At 42.7% G+C, this 17,041-nt stretch overlaps 1 protein-coding gene across 1 annotated transcript in view; it reads left to right on the top strand.

The window, feature by feature from the left end:
• KIAA1549 (KIAA1549 ortholog) overlaps nt 1-17,041 on the top strand; it is a 206,650-nt gene that overhangs the window by 166,809 nt on the left and 22,800 nt on the right. The window contains exons 13-17 of the mRNA XM_006019528.3: nt 2,286-2,491; nt 4,458-4,681; nt 7,470-7,614; nt 9,914-10,243; nt 13,605-13,657. Of these exons, the coding sequence (XP_006019590.1) occupies nt 2,286-2,491; nt 4,458-4,681; nt 7,470-7,614; nt 9,914-10,243; nt 13,605-13,657 (958 nt within the window). The remainder of the gene's footprint in view (nt 1-2,285; nt 2,492-4,457; nt 4,682-7,469; nt 7,615-9,913; nt 10,244-13,604; nt 13,658-17,041) is intronic.

Genomic DNA, 17,041 nt, shown 5'->3' on the forward strand with positions numbered 1-17,041 from the left:
AGGAATGTGGCTTTGGTGACCTCCTTCCTTTGTTTTTGTGCAAGTCTGTGGAACAGGTCTGTGGAAGTCTGGGGGGTTATTGTGCAACAATAGGGGGAAGAGAAACATTTACTTAATTCTATTTTAGAACCTCGAACCCAGGAAAAGGATCGTAGGAGCAATAGGTTTGGGGACAATTTACCATAACAAATTAACAGTAGTTTCAAGTTGGTGGCTGTCCCTCTAGCTTTTGTTTTTAGAGCTGGGACTATTAACAGATAGTTATGGATAAAAAGGATAAAAGATGCTGACTGAGTAGATGTTCAGTGTAATTGCCCCTTTTTGAGTTCATTAACCAATTAGCATAAAAGTGTAACATAACATAAACCTTAACATGTTTTATGACTATATTACGAAGTTCTGACAACTGAAGTTAATCTAGTAAGATAAAAAAGAAACTGAGTAATGAACTAGGACTCTGGGGACTCGGGTTCAGGTTCACTATGAGCCCCAAACGCTTTCTGATTTTTGGCCAGGTTACTTAATCTATCCTGTGCTTCATTTGTATATGGGGATCAGTACTTACTACGTCATAGAAGTGTTTTGAAGATAAAGCCTGTTAAGGATTGGAGGAATCTGAGGTACTGCAACAATGAATGCTACGTAAGTATCTAGGTTTGTAGGCAGACAGACTCAGAAATCGAATAGCTAAAAGTACTTGAAGATTAGACCTGTGCATCACCAAGTATGCTTCTTTGTTTCATCACCGATGCAGTACCATGTAGCCATCCAGTAGAGCTGCTCACCTTGTCATGGTTTATTCCTTACATTAAGGAAACTCTTAAAGTTCAATTTAGAAGATGGCATTTGATCTTAGACATGTACGTTGATCTGTCAAGCTTGAAAGAGAAGTAGTAAATGAGGGTTGGCTTGCTTAGGGCTGATTTGTGTCAGCTACATCCCATTTTTGTGTGCTATTGACTGTCCATAGACAGGAACCTGTGAAGTTGGGTGTAAAGGGTACCACCCCAGGAGGTGTGGTACCTCACTAACAACATGTGCAGTCACAATTGCTACTTTTGCTCTTTAAAAGGCTCAGCATACTTCATCCCCATACTGTACCCCACTCCTTGTGCCCAGCCAGCACTTTTACCAGCCCAAGGGATGAGGTCATGGGACAGGGCCATGGCTGCCCCTTGCCATCATTGGCTGTCCAAGGAAAATAAGATGTTTAGCTCCTGCTCTTTGCATCCTGAAGCTTGGACTTGTGGTACAAGTGTCAGGCCTTACAACATTCAGCAATTTATCACCCCTTCTACTTTGTAGGTCCATAGAGGGCAGACACAATTTAGCCCTTAATTTGCTTAACCTTCTAGGCCCAGATATTTAAAGAAATGTGTTATCAAACACCCCATTAGGTCAAGCGATTACTTTGGACTCCTTTGTTAGATATTCTTCTTTAGTTCACATCGCTGTTATTAGTATAGACCTTGATCCAGCAAAGCTCTTAGACATGTGCTTAACTTCAATCGGATGAGTAATCCTATTGATGTGCATTGTGAGAAGTACCTTACTGCAGTTCAAGTTACACATGTGTTTAAGTACTATGCTGGATGAGGGCCATAACTTTTAAGATGCATTGGTTCCATAGCATGACATTCCTAAATATATTTGGGTATCTATCACTTTCTCAGCCAATTACAGCTGAACAATATTTGTACAATGTAATACCTTAATAGCAGACTGTTTATCATGTCAGTAGGAAGAACTCAGACCTTTAAAAGCTTAAATCTACAAATTGGATGTAAAACTGTGCACTTTGGGCAGATTTCTAAATCTTTTTGTTGAATTGAGAAATTATCCCTATCTCTTAACTTTTAAAATACTGCATTTTTACATGTCAGTGTCTTTTTTATTGCCTTTTGATATTCCATTTGCAGAAGGTGTGTCATCTTAAGTACTATAATCGATGGCAATTTGCAGCATGTACTAGAATAACTTTTGATAGGATAAAATAGGTTTGGGATCCTGGGATATTTTTTTGAGGGGGGACATTGCAAAGTATCAAAGACTTGACTTGCAGAAATAAAGACAGAGAGCTCACCTGCTGAAAAAGTAAGAAAAACATGTTTAAAATTTGCAAACTCTTATGTAACTCTGTTTGTAGTGGGTGGAAGGCCTCTTGTCTAAATTTAAATACAGATGCAAACAATGGGACCATCTCTCAGCATTTTATTTTTCATTAACCTGTATGATGGAGACAGTCCTAACCACTGTGTTTAACTTTACTTGTTCTGGAAATTCAGGACCTCCTCAGACCAATAGTGGAAATGAGCAGCACTCCTCCGCCTCTATCTTTGACCATGTAGACAGGATGTCACGTTCTTCAGAGGTCAGCAGGCGGGTTCCCAGCAAGATCCAGTTGATTGCTATGCAGCCAATGGCAGCACCTCCCGTTCAGAATTCAGCACTTTCTGACCGAGTAGCAGAGACCAACAAAATTAATAAAGAGGTATTTTTAAAGTGTGTGTTTGTGTGTGTGCATGTGTGTGTGTGCATATGCGCTGGCCATTAGGAGTGTGTGAAACGGGCTGTATTCGGTTCGAATTCGGCCCAAATCAGGGGACAGTGATTTGATTTGTTGATCTGAATCACTGTCCCAATTTGATTCGGCCGAATCTAAATCTGAAGGTTCAATGCTGAATCGGCGCGGCTTGTGAACGCTGAGATGGTGGGGCGGATGGAGCGTCCCACAGAAGCACGGGGAGACCCCTGCATGCTCAGCAGTGGACCTGGAAGTGGACCAGAAGTACTTCTGGGTCTGCCACTGAGCGAGGTGGGGGACCTTCTCTCTGCATACCACTGGCTCAGTGATTGGTTACGGGGGGGACTCAGAGTGACCCCCAAACCCAGGAGACACCAGTCGCTGAGCCAGTGGGCGGGGGTCCCCCATGCGCTCTGTGGCGGATCCGGAAGCGGACCACGCTCCTGTGGGACACTCCATCCACCCCAGCATCTCAGCATTCATGAGCCACCTGGTACCTTGAGGTATGTAGAAAAAACATTTAAAGCTGTGTATATATCTGAATCATTGAATGTCTCCAAATCGATTCGGAGGGTTCCAATTCAATTCGGAGAGATTAAAGGGTCTCCTGATTCGATTGAGATTCGGATATTCTCTGCCAAATTGAATCAGCAACCGAAGCTTTGCACAGCCCTACTGGCCATGGTGTCTTTACATATAGAAATAGGCAATAGAGCCAAGAAAGTTCAGATTTCTCTCTCCTGTATTAAAAATCAAACTCCTCATCCTGATGGGTGGTTTTCCTTTCATGAGTGCATAATCATGAATTACTTTTTTTTTTTTATTAATTCCAAAGATAAGCCTTGATTTTTTGATTATTTGGTAGTTTTAAGTACATCTTCCAGCTAGACTTGCGACCTGTCTAGACTTATGCTCTGCAGCCTTAAGTTGCTGTGCAGTTACTGGTAGCTAACATTCAGTTTGTAGCATGTCTGTAAATTAATGGGTGACACCAAGGTGTCTGGGTCATCTGGTTCTCCTTATGCAGGCTTCTCCTATCTCCCCTCTTTGGTCACTCATTTTGTATTTCATGGAAGGCAGCACCCTCCCTCACACTTCAAGGTTAAAAGATTGATTGAACTTCTGTGTTTAGCACCTTGTAAAAAAAATTCTAGAAAGTGAATTAATGTGTCTAGGATTTGCAAGAAATGCAAGTTTAATTATGTGATAAAAGTCTTGTTCTTGATGTCTGTAATAATCTAAGAAATTAGTAAAATTTATGTTTTTTCTCTGGAGTTTTATTTATAGCTTCATATGTACCTGAGAACAAGCTAAAATGTACTCAAGAACAGGCTTAAACCAGTACCCACTGTAGTTAGTGGGAAGAGTTGCATTGACTTCAGTGGGTTTATGATCAGACTAAGGCAATGGTCTATTTTTAAAGAAGTTACCTGAAAGACTTTGCCATACCCTGAAACAATCCTGTTTCTCCTTCCCTTTTCCAACAGTCTTATCCAGGCAGATCCTTCAGTTTATGCTCTGTGCCCTAGGAATTCTCTTAAGGGGAGTCGGTGACAAACTTTGACCATAGCAATCAAATGCATTCCGTGATGGATATGTGGAGATGTGCTACATACACTATCAGTTACAACCTAATTTTCTTCAGGCGGTGTTCCTTATGGCAGCTGGCAGGGCTTTTTGTTGTTTGTTTTGCTTTTTATTAGCACACTGCAACTTCTCTCTAAGTAGCACCACTGTGGTAGTGATACTAAAGTATGTAATAGTATGTTGACCAGGGGAGAGGGTGGAAATGCTACAGGTAGGAGAAAAAGGATCACTCTCCACAGATTCCAATTGATTGCTTTTAGCCTTGACTCTCATTTTATGGCATAGCAGTAAAAGCTGTTTTTGCAAAAATCTTAACTCTCTTTCTCCCCTTCTTTCCTCCTTTAAGATACAGACAGCTCTGAGGCACAAGTCTGAGATTGAGCATCACCGCAATAAGATTCGTCTTCGAGCCAAGCGCAAAGGGCATTATGAATTCCCAGTTGTGGATGATGTGGTTGTTGTTGATTCCAAAGAGCAGCATAGAATTTACCGCAAGGCGCAGATGCAGATTGACAAGATCTTGGATCCTGGGGGCAACGTGCCTACTGTGTTTATAGAACCCAGGAAGAGGTACTGATTCAGAGCCAGGGAAGGAATCATTCTCTTTAAGAATCGGAGTCAGTCTTGCAAACTATGTTACATCTGTGCTTCTCCATCTTAAGGGCTTGCAATTATTTTGTTCCCTAGTAACATTTGGGTTAGAGAGGCAGAAGGCTGGGGTTGGTTTGGATATTTTGGTGTAGTTGTTGTGTGCCAGGGGATCATGCAAATTTTCAGAAAAAAATGCTTATGAGCAGGTTTTCAGTAGCAGAATCCAAACATCATAAAGCCATTTTAAGGCAGTTGTCATTGTTCATACTGCTATAGGTGGAATAAAATTTGAGTTTACTTCTGAGCACTGACAGAGTCTAGGAAACGAGGAAAAAAATGGAGTGGGGGAAGGGAGTGTGTAGGGGAACCTAGCAAGAAATGTAGCTTTCATAACAAAACTCAGAGAAACGTATGAAACATATACCATATTGTATTGCATAGAGCATGCACCTTTCCCCCCAAAAATAGATGCTGGAGAGTGGAGTCTCATTGTATGTGAGAAATATGGTAAGATCAGGTTTTCTTGCTTACTGGGCCAATGTGAAATTAAAATCAGCAGGGATCCACAAGGAGCAGAACACTGAGCAGGCTTCCTAGATCCTGCTGCTGAGTTGCTTACAAGGAAAGATCTTCTTTTCTTCGTTCTGTCTTCCATAAACAAAGTGCCTAATATAGTCTGTAGTATGCTTGTATGTGGGGAAGTATGGTAATCAGGAAACCATGAACAGATTATTATAAAATGTATCCAGCTCAAATATCTAAGGACTGATTTATAAATTAGACAAAATACTTCATTCTGTATCCTTCCTGAGTAATTAAGTACATACTTATTATGCCTCCTGGCTTCATAATTCAGGAGAGGGGCCTCTGTCTTCTGTAGGTTTAATGGACATTAGAACCTCATTTCCAGGAAATTCTTACCCTTTGAGTTCCAGGTCCCAAATACAGTCTTGTCAGGACCATTTTTCAAGTTTAAAATACACCCGATGTTTTCCCCAGTTGCCTCTTTCCTTTAACTGATTTATATATGTCAGTTTAAAACCCAGTTTCATAGTTTTGCTATACGAAGTGCTCCTGGTACGGGACTGGGAGTCATTAGGACAAGGAGTGGTGGGGACTGAGGGAGACTGGAGTCTTAGAGGAGGGAATAAAAGCAACCAGACAAAGAGAAGGTGGGTCTGGTGTGTGGGGAGTGGCAGGGAGAATGATTCTGGAAAAAAGAGTTTGCGGGCTTGAAACTGGGATGTGCTTGGCAAGAAGATTGGAAGCAGAGGCTGGGACTAGTTAGGGGAGGAAAAAGCTGCACCCCCCCCCCCCCCCCCCCCCCACACACACACACAGAAAAATCAGTGTGGTGTAGAAATGGAACTGAGACAGGGACAGCTTGGAAGGGGTAGGGCTGAGGAGCACAAGTTTGAAGGAAAATGGCTAGGAGAGTCTTTCCTCACTAGTGTTACCATGTCCATAAACCCAACTTTTCATATGTTCTGAATGTCTGACTTGAGTTGCTGAGGTCAGATTGGCAGAAGTGCTGAATTTTGATAGCTGCTATTGAAGTCGATGGCATTTGTGTTTGTTTTAAAGACTTAAAGTGTACATTCAGGTACTCAGAAAAATTAGTCCTGCCTTTCTTAAATTGGACACTCAAAATTCTTTTTTGCTGTAAGAAAACCAGGTACCTAGCCATCTCTCTTCAGTTTCATTTAAAAAAAAAAAAGTTGACTTCAATTTCATATTGTTTTAGTTATGAAAGAAACATAAATATATACACTGTGGATCAACACTGTCTAATACGACTGAATGAAATTACAAAAATAAAAAAGGAAAAACAAGAGCAATGATCTTACAGAGTAAAATGGCTCACTTACCTTCATGCTCACTTACCCCACACAGGTTGTAAGTGGTAATGACATGTTTTGTCATTCTCAGAAGTATGTAGAAGCTTTGCCATAAAAGGATAAAATGTTAGCTTTCAAGTATATGCTTTTGTCTTTGTGTGGTTCCTTTATGATATGTTTAAGTTTTTATGTTTAACCTCCACCACAAAACACCCCAGAGTCCTTGTTTGCTTCAGGTTTAGAATTAAAATGGATTTGAATGCAGCAGTGTACCTCATAGAAGATGTCCCCTGCCTGTATATCCCGAGAATGCAGCAGGAGTGTCATGCCTGAAGGGTACATAGGGCAGCTGAGAGCACATAGTAATCTATAATGCGTTGTAAAACTCATGCTATTTCCAGACAAACATATCAGTCCCTAACCTTTGAATACTTTAACTGGAAAAATTGGAAAAGGAGAGAAATGTTATAAAGGTTATGTGGAAATGATATGACTAGAAATATTCATGGGGGAGAATTAAAACTACTGGTTTAAAATGAAATTACTCTATTTTAGTTAACCATTTGTCAATGATGTCACATCATATGGATTTACTGCGTAAATGCTTCAGTTAGAAATCTGGGTTTTAATTCTGTACCAGGATCCAAAAGTAACTGTTTACTGCACCTAACTTAAAACTTTAAAACGAAAACCCAAGGTACCTTAAATATGGTATTTTTCTTGCTCATTGTTTCTCATTCCTGTCTCTCCTATGAGCCAAAAGGAGGGACCAGGAAACCTGCATTTATGGCTGCTAAAGAACCCTGACTTTGGGGTCATGCAGTACAAAATTCTTTAAACAATTTTTTCAAAAGTTTTTCTTCATCCCAATTTAAAAACAATCCAGCAAAACAAAAGGTGGTGATCTTTCTTTTCTCTTTCTCTTCTAGTTCACGGGCAAAACGTTCTCCCAAGCAACGTCGGAGGCATCAGATAAACGGTAGCCCTATCGATGCTGATAAGGACAGGTTAATCACAACTGACAGTGATGGGACATACAAAAGGCCTCCAGGAGTTAATAATTCTGCATATATTGTATGTATGTCTCATAGATGATAGGATTACCCTGATTATTGTGTTACAGTTAAGCCATAACAGCTAAATTCTGAATCTTGAAGCTGTATTTGCCCAGATCCAAGAAGACTTTGAATTTAAGATGACCCCTTAATTATTAAACTCTAGATATGGAAAACTATTCTGTCCTTGCCACTCCCCTCCCCCTCTTCCTGGTGCCTGTTCCCTGCCCCCCTGCTCAATGCCTTCCCCCCCCCGGCCTGCCTACACTCTCCCTTCCCCTCCCCTTCCTACCCCTCATCCCACTTGTCTGTTGCAGCTGGTCTGGCTCTGTCTCCACAGGGGAAATGGAGCACTTATCCAAGCCATGCAGCAGTGATGGCTCCAGCCCAGAGCAGGATTGGGACTGGAGCCACAGCAGCTCCCCTGCCACTCCTTGTGCCCCTTCCTCACCCCACACCACCTCGTTCTGTATTTGCCCCCCCATGCCCTTTCCCCACGCTCCCTTTGTTGCACATATCCCTTCCCCGTGCTCCCTCTGCCACCATTTTTCCCCTGTGCGTCTCCCTGCACTGTGCACTCCCTTCCCCATGTTCCCTGCAGCACTGACTGCCCTTCTCTCAGCACCCCTCCTGCACTGCATGCCCCTTTTCCATACCCCTTTCATGCTCTCCCCTTGCTCCATGTGTCCCTTTCCCTGCGGTCCATGTGCCCCCTTTCCCCATACTCTCTGCTGCTCCACACCCCGCCCCCCACACCCCCCACCTCATGAGCCACCTTGGCCCTATCCAGAGCTGCAGCACTTGCTTGCCTGGTCCGTACTCAAATCTAAGACAAGGATTTTCTCCCATGCTGAATGTGGGGGAGAGAGGGGGGAACGCTCATCTTAGATTTGAGTAACTACGGTAATTCCATTCCTTACTAATTCCATTTGTTTGAAATGCAATGAGCTTGGAGCCTTCCTGAGGGGTGTTTACATAAAACAGAGGAAATCCTGTCGGATATTCCATGTTTTGCAAGTGTTAACTGGACTTTCCCAATGATTGTATTTTGAAGGCCATTTTTATCTATCGCAGTATGATAATAATGGAGAAATAACCAAAGTTATTTTAGCACAGTACCTTGCAAACTAGCCTTATTCTCCACATTTGAAAACAAGTACTTCAGAATTGTTTAGTTTTAATATCTATGTGATGATAACGCTTCCTTTATTGTGCATCTCAGCTGCTGCACCTGTGCTCTGGCCATTAATTGGTCTTTCCTGGGGTCATTGCTAACATTGGAAACCTCTGGACAGCTTCAAACAGCTTCCATTTTTTTAAAAAAGGAAGTTTAAAAAAAGTAGTTCACTTCTAGGTTTATATGTATTCAAGTGGCTAAAATGTAGATTTCTGTGAAATTTGTGTGCATTCAAACGAGCATAATCATTTTCATGTCATGGTGTAACAGAATGAATTATAGTCCAGAGATCTTTAATTAAGACTTGTCGCACAGCAAGCCCAGCCCTTTTGGCATCTGCTGAGAGTTTCTATTCAGAATACTAAGTTCCCAATGAAGTAGACTCTGTGCGGTTTGACAGTTAATTCTGCAGCCTGCATGCATTGGCAAAAACGAGCTTCTACAATAAGGCAGCTACTACAAAGGCAGTTTAACTTCCTGTCTCTAAGGAGTGGTGAGTTCCTAAGGAAAAGATCATAGGTAGTAATTGTGATGGATGTATCAAGTTGATGTCAAGTAATTGGTGCCACCAAGCACTGTTGTGCATCTCTTTAAGGTGATGTACCTGAGCTCAGGTTCCATATAGCTGATGGCTTAGCTTTTAATAACCCCTTTCATGTGTTGCTGGGGAGAAGCAGTAATTAGTTTAGCATTTCTGCTAATGTAGTTGGTTGTGACATGAATGCTTAATTCACTCCTTACCAGTTCAAAGATTGAGAGGAAAGTTGTTTAGAGAGTGTTACCTTCTATAGTGAGTCAGAGTTCACTATACGAGTACAGGTCCCCACCTATTCACAAACCAGCAAATTGTAATCTAATCTAACTTGGTCACTGTCTTGTGAAAAATACCTCACTTAATATGACAATAATCTAGGTTCAACTGTCTGAAGCATTTGAACTATTTTTGTAGTACTTGGAATCTTTCTCTTGCAGAAGAATTGGGCAAGTCGTGTTTGGCTTTTGTTGTACAGATGCTTTCCTATCTCCTTTTGGTTTTGATAGACACGTTAATAATAATAATTATTAAAAAATTAACAGTGATATGAGATTCTTTTAAGAAAAGCTGTCTGCCTTCTGCTTATCTTCCTTCTGTTCTTCATAGTCGGACCCTGACCTGCCAGCAGAACCACAGACATCATCATCTGTTGATCTTGGGAAGTACCCAGGTTTGCTTCCCCACTCAGCATCCCAATACATCCCTCCACAGCCATCCATTGAAGAAGCCCGGCAAACAATGCACTCTCTTTTGGATGATGCTTTTGCCCTGGTGGCTCCCAGCAGCCAAGCAGCCACTTCCACTGCCATCACACCACCTGGGGTCTCTGCAGGACAGCCGGTAAACAACGTTCCTGCTCGAGCAGGGAAGGGAACTTCATGCACCCAGTGGGGCTCATCATATGGTCCACCTCAGACAGCAAACAACCCATTTAATGTGAGTGATGCATTTGGAAAGGCTTTTCTGGCCAGGAAGTTGGAACCAGTTGAGCCATGGTCACTATTGTTGTACCTTTTGGCTCATGCAATAGCTGGAGCCAAAGGTGTTCAGAGACAGACCCATGCAAATTGGAGAACTTGCTTATTAAACTTTCGATTTATTTTTCCGTGTGAACATTGTATAGGAGTTCTCTTTTAGGAGAACTATTTCTGTTCCACTCAGGTGTAATATTTCACAGCTCAAAGTATTTAAACGATGAAAATTTATTTTCTAAAGGCTGTTTCAGCTGAATACACGAAGCCACCAAGAGACAGGATAGTCTGTTTTAGGCATTTTTCTAACCAAATCATCAGTATGCTTAGGCAGCTTTAACTCATCATTCCCCTGAGATAGAAGAGTATTGTCTTTAATGCCTTTTACAGAAGCTATGCTGAGACACAGAAGTCCAGCTCTACAAAGGAAGTTAGAAACCTAGCACAGGGACTAGAATTCAAAAACCCATATTAGGTGCCAATGTTCCTTAGACAGTAAAAAGGGAGAGTCAGGCACCTGAGAATGGGAATCTCTGAACCTAGCAGATGAACCATAGGTGCCCTGGTAGGGAGCCCTACTTACTAGGGCTGTGTGAAGCTTCGGTTGCTGATTCGAGTCAGGAAATTCGGCCCGATTCGGCGGCCAAATCTCCTAATCTGAATCAAATCAGGAGACCTATTAATCTCTCCAAATCGAATCGGAAGCCTCCAATTCTATTCGAAGAGATTTGACAATTGGGCCATAGACACAGCTTTATAGGTTTTTTTCTACATACTTTGAGGTACCAGGTGTGGCTTGTGAACACTGAGACGGTGGGGCAGATGGAACATCCTGCAGGAGTGCAAGAGGGTACCCCACGTGCTTGGCAGTGAACCTGGCGGTAAACCAGAAGTACTTCTGGTCCACTTTTGGGTCTGCAGTGGACCACACAAGGGACCCACCCACCCCCTGGCTTGGTCACTGGTGCCTTCTGGGTCTGGGGGGGCACCTGGGGTTCCCCCACAGCTGATTTGCTGAAGTATTTCCAGTCCACTTCTACGTCCACCACTGAGTGTGTGGGGGACCCCCTGCACTCCCGTGGGATGCTCCATCTGCCTCAGCATCACAGTGTTCAGGAGCTGTGCCTGGTACCTCAAGGTAAGTAGAAAAAACATCTAAAGCTGTGTCTGTGGCCAAATTGGTGGTTCTCTGAATCTGAATCGAATCTTCAGATTTGGCTGAATCGAATCGGGACAGTGATCTGAATCAGCAAATCGAATCACCATCCCCTGAATCGGGCTGAACCTGAATCGAATACTGCCCGCTTCAAACATCCCTACTGCTTACCAGTGCCACAGCTCTGAGGGTCCTACACTCCCAGTCAGAAATATGGCTTCAAAACTTGACCTCTAACATTAACTCTACCCAAGGTCAGAATGGTCCAGCAGCCTCAACACTAGCCCTGAGCAGAAGGCCACATGCAGCCTAACCACAGGAAGTAGTTTAGAGAGGCCCCAAACCCCAATGCTAAGCCCAGCACAGAGATCCCTAGCTGCCACAACATGCACTGGAGTAAGAGGAACCCTCCCATCCCTGAGCTGGACCCCTCTACTGGGAGCCCTCCTTACCTTAACCCTTGGTGAGAGGCCTAGGGATCCGTTCCACTTACTAGTATCATGAACTGCCTTACCTACCTATGCTAGGCTAAGGGATAGGGTTTGGGGGCACTCCAAGCTGATAGTATTAACTTTCCTGTGATCAGGCTGCTTGGGGGTCTCCTGCCTGGGTTTAGGATGGAGACTGCTCTAGTGGTCCAAGCAACAGTTAGGGTTAGGTTTAGGGTTTGAGAATTGACAAGATTTGGAGATGCCTTTCTGCTTGGGGGTGTTAGGAGTCCCAGATCTGTATTTAGATCACAGGTAGGTAAGGGTGGTCCTTGCTACTTGTAAGGAAGGTGGACCCTAGGGCCCCATGCCTGATGTTGGAGCTGAGAGAGCTCTGACTAGTAGGGCTGGCTTTGGCATGGAAGGGTTCCTCCTCCTTCAGTGTATGTTGTGGCATTTTGGGATCTCAAGCTGTACCATAAGAAATGTTGACTAGTGACTCTCTGAAATCCCCCGTCTTCCCTAGCTTTAATTCACCTAATGGCAGCTTCAGTTAGGTGCTTACATGAGTATAGGATTCACATCCTGAACCAGCTGCTTGAACTTAGGCACTTATGTTATTCCTTCAAGTATGGGGTATTGACTCTTTCATTTCTTTAATATTCCAGTGGGTAGAGCAGTTACCTCAAAAATAGGACTATAATCCCTTACTCCCTTTTCCAGGGAATGATCCTCATTATTAGATACATTCATCCTCCCACTTGCTGATCTTCTTGTTGGTCTTATGAATCTTGTTTTCCTTTCCACACAGTGGCATAACTTTGCCATAAGAGGGTTGAGTGCCCTGATCCCAGCTTATCCTATTGACTGATGGCAAGGATGTGGGAGATGTGAGTTTTCCCCTTATAGGCTGTGAGGGGTCCTGTAATCCAGCTCTCCCACTTCCTGGGTAACTGCTTTAAGTGCTAGATTATTGCTTACAAGTTAGGTTTTCCCCACTGCCAGGCTTCGAATAAAAGTGGCTGTGGCAGCTGTACTTTGTGCTGGACTCCGTACTTCCGATGTGTTTGATATTCACAGAGCACACCTGCTGGATCAAGTTGCTCCGGGAACTTAGGTGCAGGGTCACTTGATTTTTGAATATCAAATGTAGGTTTGAGAATGCATCAAGGCAGAACTATAAGAGTCTGTAGGATAACTTTTGTGGCAAAAGCCTAGGCACCTGAACAGTCAGGTAGGGTTTTTCTGGATCACTCCCTTGGACTTAAGTGTCTGAGGTTCTGCCTAAATTGCAATTGCCTGAATCATGTTTTTGGATCTAGTCTATAAATGTTAAGTTACTTGCCTACAGTCCCTCAATTCAGTTGGAAAAGTGGGATGCAAAACCCTGAAGTCTGAACACCAAATCCTGTAGTCCAGACATTAGACTTTCTTCAAGGTTGGGGTAAATTAAACAAGTACACTAGGTTGAACAAAGTTAGAGATGGGTAGTGCTAAACCTTAACCTATGTGCCATTGCTTCTCTCCACCATCAATAGGTAAAGTAAAACCTCAGCTTTTAAGGCAGTAGAGGGGACCTTGAGCTTGCAAGTCAGAGAACATATTTTCAAAAGGCTGATAAGTGACCTAAGGGTCATGAACAGACATCAAAAACATAAACAGGCATTGTACTGTTGGAGATGCACTTCCCAGAACTTCTTGTACTACTTTATTTTTATTAATGTACTTAATTCTTCCAACAGAGATACCCAGAATTTGGAATGACTCCTCCGGCAGCACCAGGACTGATGCAGAGGTAGCTTTCTGTTGATAGAATTATTATTTATTTCTATTTTAGTAGTTTTACAAGGTTAGAATGCAGTGGAGGAGGGAGAGGGTCCAATTGTGCTGAAGTACAGTATAAATCAGTCAAACAGATAGGCTGCAGGCCAGATTTCACTGACATAATGTATTTATGTGGCCAGCACGCTGCACTTGAAATACAGAGTCCAAGCTTTCATTAAAAAGGAATAGTTTTCTGGTTGTGATAGCTTCAGAGAGAAACTTCCAAATATGAGCTGATGTTCCAGTACTCTGAGCGGCTACCTGGACCTCCGTTCACAGATTCTTTTCCCACTATCCCTTAGAGCAGGTTCCAGGTCAAGCACCTGCTCTGGTAGAGCTCTTCTGCACTTGCTCTTCAAATGAGTTGTCTCCTACTGAGGGAGCTTCTTATTAGGTACCTAGAGTGGAATCCATGTGGACATCTGTTTTATAAGGAAGAGTAACGTGAATTTTTTCAAGATGTATTGTTCACATAGATCCCATAGACTGCTCTCCATCCTGCTCTTTAGAATACCTACAGCTGTCCCTATTGATGAAGGCACTGAAAGGCAGTTGCAGCTGTCCATTTTTTATATTCCCTTCTATGCTGGCCTGCAGAGTATGAGGAGCACTACTTCAGTTACAGCAGATATTGCTGTTATAAAATAATCCAATCTCCCATGTGTGCGCTATATACATAGAGAGTGGAATCTTTGTAGATATAATTTTGCAGCTCCATATGTACTCTGGAGTAATTGCTGTTATCAAGCAGGTAAATCCCAGCCCGTGTGAACAGAGAAGAGCGATTTTTATACAAGATTTACAGAAGACATGTTTCCTTTAGCTACCAATTCCAAATTTCCTCCTAGGATTTTTCTGTTATTTCCTACATAACCAAAAAAAGATTTGATTGGGAGCAAGTTGCATCCTTTTACCCACAGCAAAGTCTTCATTATCTGCAAACCTAAAAGTAGACCCAAGGACCAAGCTCCAGGAGAAAGTTGGGGTCTGATCTTTGATTTGATCTTAAATCTTATTTTCCTTTCCACACAATGACCCAACTTTGCCATAAGGGAGTTGTAAATAAAACATAGATAAAAATAGAACTTGTAAAGGGACCTATGTTGACAGCTGTAGCTTCTGGAGTCTTCTGTCTACAGAACAGGTACAGAGAATTTTCATCTGCCCTTATACCTGGCTCTTCTTCTGAAATGATTGCCTCTAAAAAGAGAGAGGGTAGTCATCACTGTGTATTTGTTTATTAAGGACTTAACTTCACACTGACACGGTAGTTTTACCTGACTGTGAAGTTAGAAATGGTGTGGAATGAGCGCTTTTTGGGGGGATTCCAACATTTCGTGGATTACGTACGGTAAACACCAACGCACTGTGGTGTAGGTTGCCAGTTGATATTAGTTGTTAAAAATTTTCATTCACTTTCAAGCAGTCCAAGATTCAATGAGGTGACCTTATGGTAGAAAGCTATGTAGCCAGTAGTCAAACCTTTGCTCAAGACAAGGTATCTTTATAGTATATTCCTTACTCAGAAGCTTATGAGCCCCTTGATACAGGCAGTTTGGTTTTCCTCAAGTTACACGTTGTCATAGGGGTTAGTGTGGTGCAAACTCAGAACCTACCAGTGCCTAGGGTTAAAATAAACCTGAAAGCTCATGGACCTGTCCAGGAAGGATTGTATAAAGATGATGTAGAGCATAGGATCCTTTTTCCTTTGAACTACCGGCATACAAAGGAGACAGTTGTTGTATTTGAGGAACGTGATCTATGCTTATGGTGACAATAATTTAACTGCCAGAAACAATGTAGAAGGCTGCAAAATTTGGAACAAAAATAAATCTGAAGTTGTTGTGGGTAGGCGGCCATTATTAATGTCACGGTCCAATGGTTTAAATAGCCAATGAATGGCAGAAAACCAGATTGCTCCCTTTTCTATGGACTAATGTAATCAACATCTTTAATGGGCTGGAACCAACTTGCATAGAAAGGCTACTTCTAAGAGGTCACTCCCCTGTTGTGTGAATATAGAGGCAACCTTGACCATGCAGTGAGTGCTACATGGTGCGCTACGTGGGGTACAGCAAACTTATGCACACTGACAGTGCTTATATGTAAAGATTGATTTGCAAAGTTTTTTTTCCCCCCACAGTGTATATTCACTGGAATTAGAAGCGTTCTGTTGCAATGAGACTTAATGAGACTAACTCCCCCATAAGCTTATGCAACTGGGTTGAAAATTGATTCCTTGGAGTTGCTGAGTGAACAGTTGGGAACCATATCCAAAGGAGTCTGACAACTCCCAAATAAAAATGTTACTGTTGAACCTTTTGGCATTATTTCTTGTATGTTATATGCTGAATCATCTAACAGTTTGCTCTTAAGCAGCTGATTTCTCTCGATTTAAGCTACAGATTCCATTACCAGCTTTCAGGGCCATCTAGCCTTCTGAGCCTTTCATAGGTAGGTCAGCAGTTCAGACAGCCTGTGCCAATAATAGCTTGTATCCCATAGAGTCATGTGACTGTTAAATGGTCCATGTTGAAAGTGGATAGATGAGTGAACGTCAGTCCATTGCTAGGAAAGAGTTTCTTGGATACTGTGGTGTTGAATATAGTATTGAACTTAGATCCCAATCCTTTAACAGACTATATGTTGGAACATGCTTATGCACAGTTCATTGCAGGAACCACACTTTAGAGGACTGCATAGTTGTCCATGTGATGCAGAGCACTCTCACAATAACTATGAGCTGACACCATGCTGTGTGTGTTAGTGGAGGAGCTCAGAAATAGATAGGCTGTCTCTTCATTCTTAAAACATGACCTCTACAACTCATGTTTGAGGCATGTTGACAAGAAGTATAGGAAAGCCAGCTGTTGGGCTGCCTGCCCTGCACTAGTTCTTTGAATAAACAGTAGGCTTTCCTCTCCAGTACTCTGTCATTTCATAGATTTCATAGACATTAGGGCTGGAAGGGACCTTGGAAGATCATCAAGTCCAGCCCCCAGCCCAAAGGGCAGGAAGTCAGCTGGGGTCATAGGATCCCAGCAAGATAAGCATCCAGTTTGCTCTTGAAGGTGTTCAATGTAGGCGCTTGAACCACCTCCGGCGGCAGGCAGTTCCAGACCTTGGGGGCTTGGACAGTAAAGAAATTCTTCCTTATGTCCAGCCTGAAACGGTCTTGTAGTAGTTTACTACCATTCGACCTAGTCGTCATCCCTTGGGGCGCTCTGGTGAGCAAACGTTCCCCCAGATACTGGTGGTCACCCCGATAAACTTATAGGTGGCCATCAGATCACCCCTGAGCCTGCGCTTTTCCAGGCTAAAGAGCCCCAGGGCTCTCAGCCTGTCATCATAGGGT

Source organism: Alligator sinensis, unplaced genomic scaffold (assembly GCF_000455745.1).
Source record: "Alligator sinensis unplaced genomic scaffold, ASM45574v1 scaffold74_2, whole genome shotgun sequence".
Taxonomy (NCBI): Eukaryota; Metazoa; Chordata; order Crocodylia; family Alligatoridae; genus Alligator; species Alligator sinensis.